Source organism: Homarus americanus, unplaced genomic scaffold (genome assembly GCF_018991925.1).
Source record: "Homarus americanus isolate GMGI-L3 unplaced genomic scaffold, GMGI_Hamer_2.0 scaffold48088, whole genome shotgun sequence".
NCBI lineage: Eukaryota > Metazoa > Arthropoda > Malacostraca > Decapoda > Nephropidae > Homarus > Homarus americanus.
Genome location: NW_024719965.1, coordinates 696,242 through 717,657, shown reverse-complemented (window position 1 = coordinate 717,657; position 21,416 = coordinate 696,242). Strand labels below are relative to the sequence as shown.

The window sequence follows — 21,416 nt, the reverse complement described above, 5'->3', positions numbered from 1 at the left end:
GTTGCTGTAATGTCTTATGTATTCTTTTCACAGGGGAGAAAAGAAAGTGATTTGCAATAAATTTGTACAATCATCACAAGTAACTTGCCTCACTTGGCCATTTGAGGGACCAATTATCTTCGGCTTGCTTGAAGGAAAAGTGCGTGCAGCTAACATAAAGACCAACAAATCACAAACTCTCTACCAAACAGAATCTTATGTTGTATCACTGACTCCTAAGTAAGTTGACAATTTGTTCATTTTGCTTTTTTAGTATCAGCCTTGACAAAAGAAAATTACTGGTAAAGATAAATTATGACTAATTCTTTTTCTAAATTGAATTGATGAATTGGAAGAATGATTGTAACAGTCCATGGGAATATCCAAAAAGTGGAGGGAAGACATCTATACAGTATAGTGTAAACCACAAATAGGAGTGTGATTGTGAGTTTGGCAAGAAGGCAAGTACAGGGGTGTTGTGAAGGAAATACCAATGTCATATCAAGAAACATATAACTGTTTAGTTAACCCTTTAGACAATCACAGGTGCTTAGTGTTGGATATGGGAGAGGTTGTCAAACTGTTATAAGCACAGCAGGTATTCTTCCAGCAACACTACACATACTAAAAGCTTGTGGTCATTTAAAATACAGTATGCAAACTACAAATCCAAAAGACCACCTTGTCCCTCTAAAATTTAGAGTCTAAATTTAGGAAGTGCATTAGTACTCTCTCTGGTTCTTACCGGATAAACTTTTTTTTGCTTTGCACCCCCCTAACTAGCCAATCTTTGATGTTTCAGTGTACTGGTTATTATTACAGTTTATTAAATGTAATACAGTACTGTATCAATATAGGAATGAAACAAAGATAAATCTCCAGTCAGCCCCTCTCTCAACGTTAGGTTCAAGACTTTACAGTAATACTGTAGTTCTTTCTCTAAACACATGGTATGAGAGTTATATCTGCTGTCCTAAATCCATCAATCTGTGATCAAAATTTTTGCGACACTGAAAGACAGGAGTCCCTGTAAGAAGACAACTGAGTATTGAGAGTAATGGCGAAGCCTTGTGTAGAGGCAGGTTGAGATGGTTTGGGCATGTGGAGAGAATGAATGAGACCAGTTGGGTGAAGAGGTGCAAGGGCCTAGATGTGGAAGGGAGAAGAGCCAGGGTAGGCCAAGAATGACAAGGGGAAAGGCTGTAAGAAATGACATTAGAGTTAGGAACCAGATGAGAGAGACTGTGCAGCATGGAGAGCTGCTATTTGGTAACTGCAGCTAACCCACGCAAGCATGGAAAATGGCCATACAATTATGATAATGTAAGGACCAAGACAAGGTGCATGTCAGGTTTCTGTATTTCAGAGGAAATTTTGTGCATGAGAATCCAACAGAATGACACACCCCAGATCACACATGGCTGGAGTAGAATTTTTTTTTTGTCACATGTATACAGTATGTGCTCATTATGTATGATATTCTTTACAATATCTTTTTAATAGTACTGAAAAGAAATGCTGTACAACTGATGTGAATATAATTTGTTTTTAATACTCTTATTACATTCCTTCAACTACTAATACAGCTTGCGAGGTACTGCATTTCTTGCTGGGCATGCTGATGGAGCAGTAGTGCGGTACTATGTAGCTGATGATCAGTATGCTGAGCCACAGGTTAGTGCAGAATTTGAGTAACTAGAATCTTAATTAAAAACAAAAATAGAAAAGAATCCGTAAAGAACAGGATAGTAACTTTAATTACTCTGCAACTCACAATAATTTTTAGCTAAACTACAGGTACTTCAATTACAGGTTTTATGGTATACCCCAATTGATGTATTCACATCATTGTACACACAACTGTATTAGGATTAATGTCCAACTTTAATTATACATATAGTGATATCCCCTTTAACGGGAATAATTAGTGCAGAGCTCTTTTGGTATGAGACATTTCCAGATAATGAGATGACTCTTTCAAACCTTGAAAAAATCCCACATCCCAGAATTTTTCTGGCTACTGAGAAAAGTTTTCCAAGAGTTTAAACTACTCATCTCAAACAGACAGATATATCACACATCCTGGTATGTTTCTGGGTGCTGGGGAAAGTTTTTTGAGTTTAAACTGCGCATCTCATCTTCCACAGACTAACAGTCGCCCATTACATTTAGACTGCAGGAACGAGTGAAATTAATTACGGCTTGTGAAAAAGTGTATAAACTTTTCTTCACAACATCTGTTATAATTGTGTTTAAGATATGAATTTATACCATAATGATTCTGAATAAATTCTCTTCAAGACTGGTTCAATAAAATTCCTTAAACAAAATATTTAACAATATAATGATGGGACTCAATTCTTTTATGAAAGAATGAAGAAAATCTTTTTACTGAAGTATAAAATCATTCTAATTAAGCTAGGTCACTGGCATACCTGGCACGTGGGGACAGATTGGAGCATGATGCAATTTCTCAGAACTGGAAATTTTTTCTCAGGCTCAGAACAGAGAGGTTTGAAGAGATTTTCTTGGAATTTTCTCAGATTTTTTCCAGAAAATGCACCTGATTTTCATCCTTGGAAACTTGTTCATGGACCCAGAATGGAGAGATTTGCCCTGAATTTTTCCACCATGATTTCTATTCTTGCTAAAGGAGAGTTCCTGGGATTGGGGATTCCAGCGTATAGTAATGTAACATCTTACAGTTACCAAACTTCATGTGTATGATCATAAAGAATTTTTCCCCACCTCTCAGAAAACTAGGTCACTGACCGACATTTTGAGAAATACAAATCATATGGTGGTACTGTGACCTGTGTGCACTAGGGACTTTCAATGATTGTTGAATTTTGTAATTGAAAATTATCCTGAAATCTAATTTAAATAAATTAGTTGGTAAATGATGATCTGATTGCCAACTCAAGTCTTTTTCTTGTTACCTAATATACAGTATATGCATAGTTAACTCAATACTGTATTGGGATTGGATAGCATCACTAAGCAGAAATTTATTTGAGGATTTTTTTTTTTTTTTTTTACATCCTGTACGTAAGTACATTTAAAGTCAGTTACTTTTTGCTTTTTCTTAATTAGTCTACAATGGGGTTACTTTTACTTGAGTAAATATTTCCCCAGTAACAGTAGTTTAGTACTAATTCCCAGTACTGTACAGTACTTTGTGCACCACTGTTATATAGGCGCATTTCATTGTCCTTTGACAATGCTACTTGTTGATTGAAGCTTTAAGAACACCTCAAATGATTGCATAAAATTTACAACGTTCAAATTTATTTATGATGCCTTTGTCTTGACCATTTAAAATGTGACAGAGTATGATGATTAACTTTGATCTTTAACCCTTAAAGCCTGGGTGACATTCCTTTACACCCACCATAGTGACTCCAAGTGACATTCCTTTATGTCCTTAATTTTCACAGCATAGTTTGAATGTTCAGGGAGATGAAGAACTTTGTCTAGGATATTTATTTACTTGGCAACTCAACTTGCATGTAATCTTTGTCTCAAGTCTAGTGGTCCAATTACCCACCATCTATTGTGATGGCTGCACATCCTTTGACTTCTCATGACCCGTCTTGCTCCTCCACACCCTCACCAGTAGTGCTATTCATCAAGAGTTGCTTGTTTTGAATGGCAGTGAAATGTATTGGGTGATGAAGAATGTGATGAGGAGGAAACTGACCCAGAGGATGTCGAGTTTCTTGAGGCGGCCAGCAGTGGGGACAGTGATACAGACAATAGCACTCAGTCCTCCTCTGAACCTCCTCAGTGAGGTCATGGCCACCATGGTGGACGTGTGGGACCTCATGCATGCCAGCCACAACAATACGCTTGGAGTGACTGCACTAATTTTACACTTGCAATACCAGTTTTGGACTGGATTTAAAAATAAACGTTTTTTGGGTGAAATATGCATGCTAGGGGGTTCCGGCATGTCTTGCGTCACCCAGAACATAAGGGTTAACTTTACAGTAGAATGTCTTTATTGTGGAATAATTCATACAGCAAATTGTCATTAATGGGAGGGTTCCAGTAAGGAGGGGTCATAATTTTGAGGGGCCATGAGGGCAGTAAAAATCTATTAAAATTCTTGCAGTACAGTTTTGGCTTCTACTTATTGTCTTGCATCATTAATACACAATATTCTGATGTACAGTATGCATGACACTATTGCAATATAGATTTTTTTTTATATACTTTTTAATGCATCCTTTCTATATTTTAGGGCAAGATAATATCCCATCCTGTACCTCCTTATGCTATGGCATGGACCAACAATAACATCATCATAGCTGGATGTGACAAACGCATCGTAATGTACACTAAAAATGGGAAAATTAACCAGCAGTTTGACTACAGCAGAGACTTAACTGAATGTGAATTTTCAACTGCAGTTACAAGTCCCAGTGGTCAGGCTCTTGTCATTGGTAGTTATGACAGGTAAATGAATAAGTTAATTTACATGTTGTAAGATAAATGCTCATTCGGTGAGAGCATTAGTTTATAAGAAAATTGATCTTTAAACAAAGACTAAGTCAAATCTGTTCATCCAAGTATCTTTATTGCCTCCTGTATTTTATTTATCATTTCACCATTTATCAGTTTACTGGCCATTTAGGTAGTTGCTCTGGTTTTATTTGTTATGGCCTTTTATTTTTGTCCAATGTTACTACAGGAGGAAACAAGAGCACCCTGAGGAAACCTGTAATGTTTGGTAAGGTCACATCTGTCCCAGGCCAAGGATTGAACCCAAGACATAAGGGTGAGAGATACACTCATTACCACTGTACCACCAACACCCTGTTTAATTTCATGTATGACTGTCTTTTCATACAGATGCTGAAAATTCAGTTTCAAGCTAAATTCTCTTGCATTATTATACAGTACAGTACATATTCATATTTAAACTTAAAAAAAAATTATTTCAGTGGATCTGATGTTTTCTGTTAACTAAAATCTAATCAGTCCTTACAAATTATGATAACCAATTTGAATCAGTATTCTTCTGTGATGTCTCTGTTAGCCGGAACAATTGGTGCAGAGCACTTCCGGGAATGAGAGATTTCCGGGTAACGAGACAACTCTCTCAAAGTCGGAAAAAAAATCCCTCATCCCCAGAATTTTCCGGGTTACAGAAAATTGTTCACGAAAGTTACAGAAATTGCGCATTGCATCATCTCTTGAACCCGGAAAATAATCTCCCATTCCCAGAATTTTCCAGGTACTGGAAAACTTTTCTCGGAATTTCCAGAAAATGCGCCTGATTTTCTTCTCTGAAATCATTCCCAAAGCCGTAATTTTCAGGAAAGCCGGTTAAGAGGAATTCCAGCTAATGGGGATATTGCTTATTTATCCATCCACAAATGCAGGGCGTCCTCGCTTAACATCAGGGTTACGTTCCTGAAAATGCGGAGCAACGTTAAGAGAATAAATTTTTCCCATCAGAAATAGATAAAATAAAGGAGTTACATTCCCCACCCTCCCTTTGCCCCATGAAAAAAGTTACATACAAAGAAAATCATTGCCATTTCTATAGAAATAATAATGCATACATATACAACTACTAAGTTTGTATTGGTACTCACCGATGGGCGGAGGTGATACAGTGAGTGTGTGGTGGGTAGTGGAGCGAAGGAGGAGGATGGCGGGAGGGGAGGAGGAGGGCGGGAGAGGAGGAGGGTGGTGAGTCACTAAGACTCTGTGGCTGCCTCCTCCTCCTCCTGCTCTGACTGGGGTTCCTCCGCCGCTGCTTGCTCCTCCTCCTCCGTTGATGTTTGCTCCTCCTCTGTTGATGGCGGGAATGTCTCAGCAGCAACTGTATCTGAATTGGCAGCTTCACCAGTCATCTTTATGTTGTGGAAGTTATACCGACGCCTATGTTGTTGAAACCATCCTTGGCTGGCCGTAAAGGTCTCTTCCTTTGATCCTTCACCCTCTTCTTCCTTTAAGTTGTCAAACAAGGATCTGACTTTATGCTGGATAACCATAAGGCTCACAGGGGCATTGCATTGATTCTAGTCCTCCATCCACATTGCCAGGATCTTTTCCACCTTCTCTATCACAGTGCTTCTATTACGAGTCGTCTTAGTAGCACTCAGAGAAGAACCACTTCCAGCACTAACCTTAATCTTGTCAGCGTTGGTCTGGATAGTACGCACCGTTGTGGGGTTTAGACCAAGCACAGTGGCTATGTCCACAGCACGTTCCCCTTTTTCAAATCGGGTTAATACATCCATTTTCATAGCAAGGGTAATGGTCTTACATTGCCTCTTCACTACACTAGCATCAGTAGCACTTGATGGGCGCTAGGAAGCCATTTTGAATGGTTAGAGTACAGTTTTAGATCAAAAGCACTTAAGCACACATGAATGATGTGAAGTCGTAACAGAGACTGGCTTGATATCGCTTAGGGATGCTGTGATGTTCCGCAGGTGAGGGCAGCACGCCGAGCCGAGAGAGCGTAGTGCGGCCAGACAAGAGCGGGTGATGCGCCATAGAAAGTAGTCTGTGACGACGCAAAACGACGTAGTGTTGGATCACCGGGACTTAAGCGAATTTTTGGTCTCTAAAGTTCAGCGACATAGTACTGAAACAATGTTAAGCAGGACAATGTTAAGCGAGGACTTACTGTAATCCATTTCCATATAGTAATTTAAAAAAATTAAGCCTGCCCACATTATTTTATACTGTATACAGTAGACCCTTGCCATTCGCGGTTTTACGGTTTGCGGTTTCGACTTTTTTCAGTTCATTCCCTAACAAAATAATAACAATAAAATACAGTGGTCCCTCGATTAACGAACACAATTGGTTCTACAGAGTCGGTTGTTAACCAAAAATTTTTTTAACTGAATCTATTATTTCAATGGGATATTGGGTAACTGGTTCCAACTCACAGAAAAAGTACATACAATGTACTGTATGCCAGTAATAGAATTAACAAAACACTAAATATAAACTAAATACAGTACTGTACAGTATACTGTATACTAAAAAATAAAAAAACAATAGAATACTATATTTTAAATTACTTTGAGGTGTGTATGTCGTATTCCCGGCAGCTTTGTTTACATATCAAACAGCTAATTGTAGAGGCAGTCAATGATGACATGCCATATTCTTAACAGAGTGCATTGGTTCTAATGCCTTCTTCATGTTTCATAATAATTTCTGCACTGTATATTATCAATATGTGAACTAAATTTCAGAATAATCAATAATTTTAATGTAAAAATGCAAAAATATTCAAGAGACCAACAAACTGAATGTTCACTCCACTGTAAACAAAGTTAAACTGAGAAGCGTTGGTGGGTGATTTGATTAGCTGAAGGGCACACAAAAACTGTTCCCTATACTGTATATATTATCAATATGTTAACAAAATTTCAGAATGACCAATAATTTTAATATAAAAAAATTAAAAGATATTCAAGAGCACAACTTTCTTGATATTTACTGCACTGGAAACGAATGTAAACATAGAACCAATTACTGTATTGGTGGACTCGCAGAACAGCTGATGCGCACAACAAAGCTTGTTTCTCGTAAGGCTGTTGTTAATCAAAGTTTTGTTCGTTAATGCAACTGAAAATCCTTATGGGAGCTAATTCATTAACCAAAATTTAATTAATTTAACCGTTCGTTAATCGAGGGATCACTGTATTAATTTGATATAAAAAAAGTAGTTCTATAATACATAAACAGTTCTTTCCCTTATTGTAATCATCCTCTGAGTGACACCATTACACCAATAAATAAATAAATATGTAAATAAATAACATATTGACAGGCAGATGCCAGGGCTTGCTGGCTGGCTGGCTGTTTCCATGTGTTGACAGACTCAATAACTCATCTGGGATTGAGTGTCTGATTTTTTATTTTTAGGGAAATTTATTGTTTTACAATAATATCCTATAAACTTGGCACTAAATGATTACCTAAATAATATGGGGATTATGGTGAAATTACATACTGTTGTTATAAAGGGGTGTTAATTTCCATTGGGTCCAGCCCAGCCATTCGTCCTATTCCTTCACACAAAATTCCCCTTCCACTTAATTTTTTTCTTATTTTATGGTTATTGTATAATACAGTGTACTGTACTGTATAGTGTATGGGTGACTCATGTATCTTGAACATAATATACTGTACAAACTGGTTCAATACACCTTATAGCATAGTACAGTATACAGGTATTTCATTGTTTTATTAATTTTTTCACCATTAATATTTTCACCTTGATAACTCGACACATATGAGGCTCTACCCTTGCTGAATTATCCCAAATTCCAAGCTTGCAGCTAAAGGTCAGAGGTCTGTTTCTGGAATATTCAGGACTGGTCCATAACCACTGAACTTATGTTCAGTATCTTGTGTTACTCTCCGCTTCATTTACATGAAGTACAAGAGTATTTTCTTCTGTCCAAAATTCCCCAAACTTTATCTTGAACAAATTTATTCTGTCTATTTCAGGTTACGTATCTTTGACTACAACACGTCAAGAGGAATGTGGGATGAAAAGGCCACCCGTGAGTTTGAGGGATTCTACACAATTACTGCACTAGCTTGGAAGAGAGATGGATCCAGACTGGTGTGTGGGACACTGTGTGGTGCAGTTGAACTCTTTGATTCTGTGCTACGGTAAGATTTTTTTTTTTCATAGAGCTACAGAGCAGAATGCACTCTTAGGGTACGTATTCCATATTTTACCTGTCTATTAGTTAACCCTTTAGGTGCGTAATTAAATTTCGCGCCGGTTCCTGAAAAGTGTCAATTATCCTGCCAAAAATGAATTTCATATAATCACATTTTCTATATGTTTTTCCTAGAGAACTTTTAGTATATTTTCCAAATCTGGAACAAAAATTCACATATGTGTGCAAATTTTAGAGAAAAAATGACATTTATACCCAAAAATGCAGGAAATTGGTATAAATCAATGTCCGGTATATGGCAAATAAATTTAATCAATTTGGTTACTAAACAGCAAATTTAGATATGTATTACATATTCAGATAATATCAAACAAAATAGTACAAAAATAAGCTATATTGCATTCAGGAAATACTCCTATACCTCAATACATAATATGTACGCATGTCGTCTCATTTGGGGAAGTTTTTTCAAGGCCGTGGGATATCCCCGCTTGTCGCATTTAATTAATATAATATTTTGGGCGGGTTTACCCGCATGCCGCATCCAAAGGGTTAAACTGATAAGTTTTTATGTGTAGCAACATTAGAATGTTTGTATATATGTGTGGTGCTACAGGAGAATACTAAAAATAAGTAACAATGGCAGGAAAACAAATGAAGTACATCATGCCCTGACAATTCGCAGATTTTTAATATGCGGTCCTCGATTATTCGCGGATGACACTCTGGATGTACCAAGAATGTCTGCGGGTAGTTTTAAAGTTGCTGGCATTTTTGCAGCCGGGACAGGGAGCCATTCGATCTATAAACATTAATTTCTTTTATCTGTATTGTATGTGTGTGTGTGTGGGTGTGTTTGTGTGTGTACACACACACACACACACACACACACACACACACACACACACACACACACACACTTTTGAATCACTAACCTGCAGTATAATATATATAATTCTTATACAGTACATACTGGACATACAGTACAGTATTTATCACAAAGTTGGTGATGCTGTTGTGTTGATGATTAATTTTTCCCAAGTCATATTTCTCCATCAAAACTTTTGTCGGCACACCATTCTCATGATCTTCCAGAATTGCTAGCTTGGCCTTCAAGCTAAACTCCTTTCTGGCCCTCTTCTGACTTCCTTTTGAAGTTGTCTTGCCTTTAGAAGTCATGGTAATTAGTACACAAAGTCACAAATAGTCCACAGGAGTTGAGAGATCCAAACTTTTTCTGGATTAAATAAACCACCTCCAAAAATCACTTTATATGGAAATTTGCTAAATGTGGACTGGATTTCCCCCCATGTAGTCCGGATTAAGATGCATTTACAAATAATAAATAGAAATAATAATAAATAAAATTAAAGAAAAAAACTCTATGTTGCCATTTGGCAATCATTTAACGGGGCATGAGACAGAACAGCTGAAAGTTCCCCCACACCGCTTCCCTCTCCCCTTCCAGCTCCCCCTCCCCCGATCTGTAGGCTAATTGCCAAGCACATAAGAAATGTTTATTACCTTTATGTTTTTGACCTTATGATAATTTTTTTTTTCACATTCTGTATGAATGATTATTTGTGTACATATAACAGAGTAAAAGAAAAGAAAATTATGGTCATCTACCAGAAATTATGAGTTGAACAATAACATAGCTCACAGCCCAACCTTACCCATTCTTTAGTGCTACTGGGTGACAAGTCGGCCAGTTGGGCTACACAATTACATGCCATCTCCATGGATATTATTTCTCATTTTCCCCTAGTTTAGTGATCATTTACCTTAGTAATTGTTTTTTCAGGAATGCATCTCGATCATTAAATGAGGGTTACCTGTAGCGGAAAGTATAAAATGGCCATAAACTGTCCATAGGAAGTGTGGAAAATGGGCAAAAATTGGTGGTGGTGATGATGATGCAGTGTAGCGGTTTAAATGACAGACTACAGGATGTTACTGACACTTAGTGTTCTGTATGTACTGTACAAGTACAGAAATCATGTGGCCTTAGCAAGTCTGGAAAAGCTTGACATTGGGGATGTATACCTTCACTATTTTGATATTTTGATGACTTCTGTTACATGGGTGACATGATAAGTGCTGGAGGTGGTGGATGAAGCAAGCTCAGTTGTATGAGTCAAAGTGGCTGGAAGACGTTTGGGAAGCTACTGCTTTTATTGACAGTGAGAGGACCTTCTTTTCACATGAAAAGAAAAAATATGTGCAATATGAATTTGGTATGAGAGTATGATGTTGTGCAGTAGGTGAAATATGATCATTAGGTAGTAGGTAGCTACCAAACAGGGAGATACTACCACTTGGGAAGATTTAGGAAGCATAATGTGTTGTCTAATGGTAGACCCTGCTGTCATATGGCATCACAAAAATTGTGACCAAGTCCCAGGTTATTGATCTGTCTTTCTGCCTCATTTATGCACAATTACAGGGTCTCAATTGTCTCTCTTCGTATTGAAAACACAACATATATAACCTTTCTCACTCTTGATCTGTTCTATTCTTTCTACTCTTTTACTCTCCTATGTTATCATTGACAATAATATTAAAGCAGGGCCTTCTCAGATGGGTCCCACTGGTCAGGAAGGTTGTGGACCCCAGGGTTGACCTGATCATCATCAAACTACTTGGGCCTCAACTGACGTCACTGCGGTTGCTGGAGGGTCATCTTTTTTCACACTTCATTTTTCCAACATTTGCAGCCTGAGATCCAATTTTCCTTCTGTGGAGCACCATCTATTAACCTCTTCCCCCCGACCTCTTACTACTATCTGAACTTCAACTGACCAAAACAGCTTCACCCAAACCTTTTCAAGTCTCCAACTACAACCTTTATACCGCTTTTCCTTTCTAAGGGAGGTGTGCGCGCCTAATGCAACATGTACACCTATAGCTCGACTCACAAATCTTGAATCTTCTCTTTGTGATGTCATCTGGCTCAAAATATCTCAACCAACTATGACTATTTTTCTTTGTTTCCTATACTGTTCTCCCAACTCTACCAACTATTTGGAACTCTTTGATTATCTCACTTCTTGCCATGAGTTGTTGCTATCCACACACTCCAGCACTGAGATCCTCTACCTAGGGGATTTCAATGTACATCACAGAGATTGGCTTGGCTCTGCAAGGGATGACCCAGGTGGGGCTGAGGCACTCTCTTTTTCCTTAATTAATGATCCGGAACAAATAATTAAACACCCTACACGTGTTCCTGATCGACACGATCAACTTACTAACATTCTTGATCTTTGTTTTACCTCTAACCCCTCACACTATTCATACTCAATTTCTGCTTCCGTAGGGTCTTCTGATCACAATCTTATTTTTATTCAATCAAACTGGGCACAACCACCTCCCCCACCTCCTTCTAAACACCAACTATGGCGCTATCGGAGGGCAAACTGGCAATCCTTGGGAGAATTCTTCTCCGACTTTCCTTGGGATGAATGTTGCTTTTCCACTCGGGACACCTCAGTATGTGCTGACAGCATTGCTGGGGTTATAAAGGGTGGTATGAGTGCTTTTATCTCATCTTCTACCAAAACTTTCGCTTTACAATCATGGTTTGATTGCTCCTGCTCTCTTGCATGGAGGGAAAGAGATAGGGCATATCAAGCTATGAAACTATCTCCTTCTCCTATTACCCACTCCTCTTTCATTACTTCTAGGAATCGTTGTAAGGCTAGTCTTCATAGGGCCAAGCGGAATTTTATAAAAAGAAAGACCCCTGTCCTGACTAATTCTTCCTCTAGTAAATCCTTCTGGTCCTTAACCCAAAACATCTGTAATAACTTCTGCACTCCCTCTTTTCCTCCTCGCTTCCGACCTAATAACTCTATAACCAACTCTCCCCCTGATAAAGCCAATTTCTTTGGCACCTTATTCTCCTCTAACTCCACCTTAGACAATTCCAGCTCTATCCCTCCTACTGCTGCTCCTCCTACTGAACCTATGCACTTGCCTATAATCTCCACTCGGAGGGTTGCTGGTGTGTTAACCAGGTTGGATGTGAGTAAGGCGCATGGACCGGACAGAATACCCCCCTCATGTTCTGCAGGAGTGTGCTGAGTTCTGTCCCCTGTGCTTGCTCGCCTCTTTCACCTTTGCCTCAAAACCCAAACTTTTCCTTCTTCTTGGAAGCATGCCTTGGTTCAGCCCATCCCAAAGAAGGGTGACCATTCTAATCCCTCAAACTATCGCCCCATTGCCCTAACTTCATCCCTTTCTAAGATTTTCGAAACTATCTTAAACTTTCATTTTCTTCGTCACCTTGAATGCTTTTTTCTTTTGTCGGATCACCAGTATGGCTTTTGCTAGGCGAGATCTACTGGTGATCTGCTCTCCTACTGCACCTATCTTTGGTCATCCTCTCTTAGAGATTATGGGGGAACTTTCGTCGTGGCCCCTCGACATCTCCAAAGCATTTGACAGGGTATGGCGCTTGTCTTTGCTTTCTAAACTTCTCTCTTATGGTTTCTCTCCCCCACTTTGTTCTCTAATTTCTAGCTTCCTTGAGAACCGATCCATGGCAGTTGTTGTTGAAGGATCGACCTCTCTCTCTTTCTCTACCAATAGTGGTGTCCCACAGGGTTTTGTTCTTTTACCTACTCTCTTCCTTCTTTTTATCAATGATTTACTTCACACTACGTACGACTAATTCTATCCATTCTTATGCTGATGATTCTACTCTTCACTCTTCATCACATTTTCCCTTTCTCCTAATTCTCAAGTTTGATCTGCTTCTAGAGCTGATATCATTTCATCTATGAATGCGGGTGCAGCATATACAAATGGGGAGGTAGAAACTTGGTTAAATTCAATAGTAATAAAACCAATATTTACCAATTTCACCTTCCAAATTAAATGATCTCCCACCAATCACATTTCAGGATGCAATCATTCTGCCAAGTTCTAAAATAGATATGCTAGGTCGCACCATTTCCTCAAATATGTCATGGAAGCCACACATCCACAACATTGCTAAAGCTGCTTCCCAAAAGCTGGGAAAGCTGTACAGATGCCATTGCTACTTCACTCCTGAGCAGTTGCTTCAAGTTTATACAGGATTCATTCTTCCTAACTTAGAGTACTGCTCTCATATCTGGGGCAGCTCTTCTTCTGTCCAACTGTTAGATAGAGTGAAATCAAAGGCATTGACTCTCCTCCTTTAGTTGACAATCTTTCTTCTCCTTCTCTTCGCCGCAATGTTGCTTCACTCTCTCTCTCTCTCTCTTTTACATGTACTTTAACAGGCAATGTTTGGTGGATTTGGCATCCTGTGTACCGCCGGCAAGGCCGAGGGCTTGTAACACTTGTCTTGCCCGCGGTGCCCACAGTTTCTCTGTGGCTATTGGTCACACTAGAATAACCCTTATAATACATCCTTCATTCCTCACACAGCCAAACTGTGGAATGCTCTGCTTTCTTCTGTGTTTCCATACTCTTACAATGTCTCACTTTAAAAAGCTGGTTTTCTGGCATCTTCGTGGTGTTTTTTACTCTTATTTTTGTTCAATCCAGAATGCGACGTCTAGCTATGATGGTTCGTGGGTATTGGAAGGATTAACAAGGTTTTATGCAGAGGTAGGCTGAGACCAATTGGCTGAAAAATGCATGAGTTTGAATGTGGAAGGGAGGGGAGCTAGGGGAAGGCCAAGCATGACATGGAGAGAGGTTGTGAGTAATGACTTTAGATAACAACCTGATGAGAAGGGCTGCAAGTGACCATGCATCATGTTGAGCTGCCATTAGGTAATCATGGCTAATTCATGCAAGTGTGGAAAATTGAGGTGAAACAGTGATGATGGTGATAATTATGATGACCGTATTTTATCTGAATATGGTTTCAGTGTGTGCTTTTTTAACAAAGCATTTTGAAATCTCGTTATGAGCATTTCTTTTTCTATCTAAATTTTTTATCTTGCAGGAGATCTGTGTGGAAGAATAAGTGGGAGATGACTTATGTTGGACCTTCACAAGTATTGGTCAAACCTATAGCTGGGTCAGGTCCTTTTGGCAGCCGTGGAGTTATCCTTAGATCACAGTATGGTTTTGAAATCCATGATGTTCGTATAATGGGTGAGTGCATTACTTCTATAATGTAAAATGATTTGGATAGAATTAAGCAACTTGAGCTCCCATGGTTAATGACTATAAGGTGCCATTACTGACCTCATTGGTTTAAATGGCAGGTACAAATTCTCTAATCTGCCACCATATGCACCAAAACTGGAATGCAAGGAACGTGAAACATCAATTGATGGTAGATGCTGTGTGAGGGTTAACTGAATTATTGTTTTATTTTATTATTTGTGTAATATATATTTTTTGCTCTCTCCCCCTTTTTTATGGAATTTACGTATTTTTAAGCTAGGTGACCACCCAGAATGCATTCCTTATTTTTCCTTTAAAATAATGAGGGTTTTTTTCCAATTTAAAGAAAATTTCAGTATCCAAAAGTTTTTAGGGATGAATCCCTTTTGTAAATAAAGGAACTTTTAGTATAATAAAAGTAGAATGGTAGGAGAAAGTGTTTAATGTTGTACAAATATGGTAGTTTTAAGATAGAAATTATAGAATTTAAGTAAATCCAAATTAAAGGGATGTTTGCATTAAAGTAATACTGGCCAGAAAGTTGGAAAGTTAAGAGTTTTGTAGTCCTTAGAAGAATGAGATGTTAATAAGAAGTATGTAGTGACTGGTTAACTTAGAGCAGGGGTCACCAAACTTTTTTCACAGTGGGCCGGATAACTGAAAGAATGACGAGCGCGGGCCGCATAATCATTCTGTTCAATACTTGCAAGCCAGAACGAAAGCTCTGGTAACGTCAGAGCGTAGGCGGAGCTACCACGAGCCGGGGAAGGACTTGGGATCCGGCCCGCGGGCCGTAGTTTGGTGACCCCTGACTTAGAGGATAAGTATAGGTGAAGATTTAGAAAATGAAGTAACAGATACCCCAATTGGCTTGGACTTCTTTGAGAAAGTGGTAATGACAAAGGACTACAGTACATGGAGGTGTGTAATCTCCCCAGAATGGAAATTGAGCTGGAAATTTTCCAGGAAAACTCTCCAGTCCAGAGACGGGAACAAGTTTCCGAAGATGAAAATCAGCCATATTTTCCAGGAAAATTCCATGAATATCTCTCCAAACCTCTCTGTCCCAGGCCTGGGAAAACATTTTCTGGGAGTTTCAAGATAGTGTATCATGCTTCAATGCATCCCCCATGTGCCGAGCACATTCTTGCCTCAGATGCCCCTATCATATAGATTTTTTTTTTTCAAGTCAGAATGCGATGCTAAGCATGTTACTTAGGTATGTTAATTTTTAGCTAACTCGCCAGGCCAACATACAGGCAATTAAAACATCTAATAATTACTTAATAAGTAATATTAGGAGGACACGTCACTACCGAGCATTTAATTGCAATTCTCAAAACCCCCTCCTTCACCCCCCATCATACGCATCACGACCTTTATCTTCTTGCCTGGCGATTCAGCTGTAAATACACACAAAAGAAGGCTCCGCGAATTTGTGTTATAATTGCTGAAATACTAAGTTCCATGAGGATTTTATATACGGTATTTATACTTATTAGCACAGTGAGGAAGTAGAGTGACTTTTATTTAGTTTATGTCTCTCAATTATTGTGTTTGGGACAATTTCTTATACGATCTCTGGTCAGCCTCATGGCTGGAATCCTTGCAAGATAGCAATTAATTTGAGTCTAAACATCTCATAGTTTGCACAAGAGATAAAAAGTTTGCTTCCTTAGCTTCGTACATTAAAGTACGAATGTTACATACTATTTCAAATAAATTATTTGTTTAGTTCTGTACATAAGAGAGTGGTGGTGAAGGAGGGATGGAAACCCTAACGGGGAGAAATTGACCACTCACCCCCCACCTCTACTTTTTTTGTGTGTGTGTGTGTGTGCGTACGGTGAGTAGCCCACCTGGGCACAGGTCATGACCCACAACGGGGCCTAGGGGGCAAAAAAAATAAGAGTAAAAAGAAAAAAATTGAAAAGAAAAAGATTATATTAATCTACACCACCAATTTTGACAAAATATTGTTTATTTGTTATTTATTAATTCGTCAAGATATGTTACTGTAATACAGTACTGTACTTATTTTTACCTTATTATTTGGCTTGTCACTTAATTTTTATGCACACACACACACACACACGGGAATTAAGACAACACGCATCCAGTGAGGGTCTTATTGTATGACTGCCTGGAGGCGAGATAAACGTCAGCTGTTGAGGAGCACTTGGCAACACGGTGTATGCTACCACTCCTTTCCATTCCATCTCTCTAATCACCAACACCTTTCTGCTTTCTCACTCCATATTTTAAAATGTTATGTAATGTAATTTATACTTATACAGCTGCTCCCCGACTTAGGACTGGGTTAGGGACCCAAATCCAGGTTGTAAGTCAAAATGGTCGTAAGTCGAAAATGCTTAAATATTACATAGAAAATCTAAAATTGGTGTCTCTTTTTCTTCTCAGCACCACAAAACTATCACTTTTAAGCTTGTCAGCCATTTTAAAGTAAAATACAAACGAAAATTTTGTCAGTACACAGCGCAATCACTGACGTTGTTACTCGAAAATACGTAATTTGACAAAATTTTGGTACGACTGAGGCAGTCGTATGTCCGGGTGGTCGTAAGTCGACGAGGTTGTAAGTCGGGGAGTAGCTGTACTTATCACAATCTCCCAATAAATACTTTAGCTCTCTCTTTATTCAACACATCTTTGGGTCATGAGACCCACTAATCCCCCACCCAAGAAAGGGTGACCTGACATTCCATCAGAAGGTCAGTAATATGAGACCATTTACCTCCCACCCTACCTCCACCTGACATTGCATCAGGGTAGGTCAGGTCTCCCCTTAAAATATTTTAGCCTTTGTCTTTATTCAAGACATCTTCAGGTCGTGAGACCCACTAATGCCCCACCCAAGAAAGGGTGACCTGACATTCCATCCCTGTAAATTCAGTTGCCTCTGAAGATGTCTTGAATAAAGACAGAAGGTAAGGTGCTCCAGTGTATACTTAGTTGACCGAGAGCTCGATTTAGTGGAAATTTCAATTTAACAAACAGGGTTGGCTCGAATTAGTTAATTAAATCGAGAAAATACTGTATATTTATTTGAAAAAAAAATTATGATAAACTATTCAGGATTATTTTGGAAAAAAAAATGGTGTTTCTAACTTAATTGCACTTGATTTTATTGACTCCAGTATAAATATTTCTTGCATTTTTTCATAAGAGTATTGAGGCCCCATTATTATATCGTGTCAGAATATTTTGTTTAAGGATTTTTTATTGAAAAAATATTGTTGAGAATTTATTCAGGGTCATTATGGTACCAAATTCATCTCTCTAATACAATTAGAACAGATTGTGAATAAAAGTTTATTAACTTTTTTCTAGCCGTAAATATTTTCATGTCCGAGGCCTAAGTGTAATTAGAGTGTTTGTCTGTGCGAGTTGTGTAGTTTAGATGTTTGGACTCGGAAAACTTTCCCCACCACCTGGAAACATTTCGGGGATGTGTTAGTGTCTTTCTGTGTGAGATGCTTACTGGGTAGTTTAGACTCTCGGAAAACTCTGATCTCAGTACCCAAAAATCTCTCATTCCTAGCAGAGCTTAGCATTAGCACCAATTATTTTGGCTAATGGGGATACATGATCTGCAGTCTAAGCATTTTAATAAATAAGTATATACTGTACACACAAAGCAGCCTACCCTAGTGGGTTTTTGGCAAATGAAAATGCTTTAGATAATAAGAGTCAGAGGAATAACCAATTTGTCTTTTTTCTGTAATTATTTTATAATTGAATTACCAGAACTAAATTGAGATTTATGTCCATGTTTTTTCAGGCAAAGATCGCTACCTTGTTGCCCGTACCAATGAAACCTTGCTGTTGGGTGACCTACACAGAAATTTACTGAGTGAAGTCCACTGGGCTGTAGAACCAGGAACAGAAAAGTTCTACTTCAATAATGAGAATGTCTGTATGATCTTCAATGCTGGGGAGCTTTCATTGGTGGAATATGGCAATAATGACCTGCTTGGATCTGTCAGGTAATTTTAATATCTTTTTTATTTAGTTGCTGATGGGTTTAATGGGGTAGAGCATGTCCTGATACTGGTAGATTCAGTGTAACATGCAAAGTTTATCATTACTGATATTTGTCTTCAAAATAAGTCAGTAAATATATTTATATGCAACTTTCAACCATCCATTAACAATTTTGGAATTTCATCATGGCTATGATTGTCTTCTGATGAGCCATGATGTTCATTATATTTTACACCACCTTCATAGCCATTGTGCTGTGCCCCTTTCATTTTTCAGCTGTCATGCACTTTTTATAAATTTTCAGGCTTGCAGAAGGATGGCTGTGCAGTTAAGTCCTTAGACCATGATTACAGTGCAGCAGACCCTAAGGAAATAAGAATGGAATATTCATCCCCTTTCCTCTAGATTTAATCAAGAGACTGGTTCCTTCTTGCTACTACAGTACTGTACTGTACTATACGTCGCTAACAAATAATGTATTCTCACAAGGACCTGACATTAAAACTCTTTAAATAAAATGCGGAATCTGTTGGTTGGATTACAGAATCCTAGTTACTACGTTTATGTATTGTCAATAAAATCAATTTAGAAAGAGAAATTGTTACTATAAGTAACCTATTTCAGGCTATAGGGAGAGTTGAATCTTACCCCAAGAACAGTCAGCTTAATATAAAGTCAGCTCATCTCAAAGCCTTGCTGGAACTTAGAATACCATACATGTTCCCATCAACATGTAAAATAATATAGTACTGTATATTATATAAATAATGGTGTTAAGGTTTCATGAAGCTTTGAAAAGCCTTGATTTCAGCTTCATTGCTTGATGTCTGGCTTTGGCTTCAGAGCTGGAGGGTTGGATTTGTCCCCATCCCTGCTAGGAGTAGGCCATGAACGACATGGGGAGAGGTTGTAAGAAATGACATTAGAGTTCAGAACCTGACAGGAGAGATTGCAAGAGACTGTGCAGCATGGAGAGCTGCCATCAGGTAATTGTGCCTAACCCACACAAGCATGGAAAATGGCCATAAAACATCGATGGTGATGGCATTAACTAATCATGATATTTTCAGGACTGAGTTCATGAACCCTCATCTCACCAGTGTTCGACTGAATGAACGCCGCCAAAGAGGCATAGATGACAACAAAAAGATGGCTTATTTATTAGATCTTAAAACAATATGTCTTGGTAGGTACAGTACATTTTTTCCAACTGCTCTATGACCTTCCTACCTCTTTCCTTAACCCTTAAAGGGCAGTGGACATCGTATGGCATTTATGTTTTTCGTGCCATTGTTTGGATGTACTCATGGCTGTGTTGCTGTCTGGTTACTATGATGATGCTGGCGGCTCGCTCCAGAGCCGGTAAAACATGTACAGTACTCCCAGTTCAACTTGTGACTTCTCCAAGAAATTATTATTTCTTGTATTTATTGACTAAATGTGAATTTGTAGAACAAAGATTCGGCTTTCTAATTTTGAAAAAAAATCTCAATTACGGTGCATTCTACCTGTATTTCAAAAACATTATCTTACATGATTTGCTCTGTTTTCTGCATCGCGAAATATACCCCTTCCTGGGAGGACAGCGCACGTAAATATACCCGCCCTTTAAGAGTTAAGGATGCTCTCATAACAAAGACCCTATTTTGTTGATATAAAGAAGTTAGGCTATTCTCAACATTCTTACAAGAGTCCTGTGTTATTATAATGAGCTGCACTTTCTTTCTATTATATTACAAGGTTGTTGAAACCATGAGCAAACACAGACACCCTTCATTCTTACTGTGGTAAAAGTTGTTTTCTGCTGTATTTATTTTGAAAAACTGACTATGTAATGTTTCAGTTTTGGTGTACAGTATGTTAAACTCCTTGTCCAGAGCATAAATCTTATATTGACATAGAAATTGTGATGTACTTCACTTAAGTATGAATCTTTAATGGACAAAATGCACAACACCAGATTCAGATTTTTTTTTATGGTCAAAATCACATCTGAAAAAATACATGGCCATATTTGCCTTGAAATACATTATGCACTGCTGTGTTTTGTGTATTAATAAAATAAATATTGTTTCACTAATTATGAAGGAGGAACATCCAGTTTTCTCTTGATTTTGGCTACCCTGTAGAAAGAAAAACTTGCAAGAGTGTAAAAACAAGTTTTCGTTGGTATACACCTGTTCCACCTCATTCTTGATAAGCTTGATACACCTGTTCCACCTCATTCTTGATAAGCTTGGTACACCTGTTCCACCTCGTTCTAGATAAGCTTGGTACACCTGTTCCACCTCATTCTTGATAAGCTTGATACACATGTTCCACCTCATTCTTGATAAGCTTGGTAAACCTGTTCCACCTCATTCTTGATAAGCTTGGTACACCAGTTCCACCTCATTCTTGCTTAGCTTGGTACATCTGTTCCACCTCATTCTTGTTAAGCTTGGTACACCTGTTTCACCTCACTCTTGTTAAGCTTGATGCACCTTTTTCACTTATTCTTGTTAAGCTTGATCCACCTGTTTCACTTATTTTTGTTAAGCTTAGTACACCTGTTCCACCTCATTCTTGTTAAGCTTGGTACACCTGTTCCACCTCATTCTTGTTAAGTTTAGTACACCAGTTAAGCTTGATGTACCTGTTCTGACTCCT

General features: G+C 38.4%; 1 protein-coding gene across 1 annotated transcript in view; it reads left to right on the top strand.

Annotated features, from left to right (window-relative positions):
- Positions 1–21,416, top strand: part of LOC121860342 (intraflagellar transport protein 172 homolog) — an 89,609-nt gene that overhangs the window by 6,526 nt on the left and 61,667 nt on the right. Inside the window, exons 4-10 of the mRNA XM_042357419.1 lie at positions 34–219; positions 1,566–1,653; positions 4,223–4,437; positions 8,470–8,637; positions 14,596–14,747; positions 18,565–18,769; positions 19,838–19,953. Coding sequence (XP_042213353.1) covers positions 34–219; positions 1,566–1,653; positions 4,223–4,437; positions 8,470–8,637; positions 14,596–14,747; positions 18,565–18,769; positions 19,838–19,953 — 1,130 coding nt within the window. The remainder of the gene's footprint in view (positions 1–33; positions 220–1,565; positions 1,654–4,222; positions 4,438–8,469; positions 8,638–14,595; positions 14,748–18,564; positions 18,770–19,837; positions 19,954–21,416) is intronic.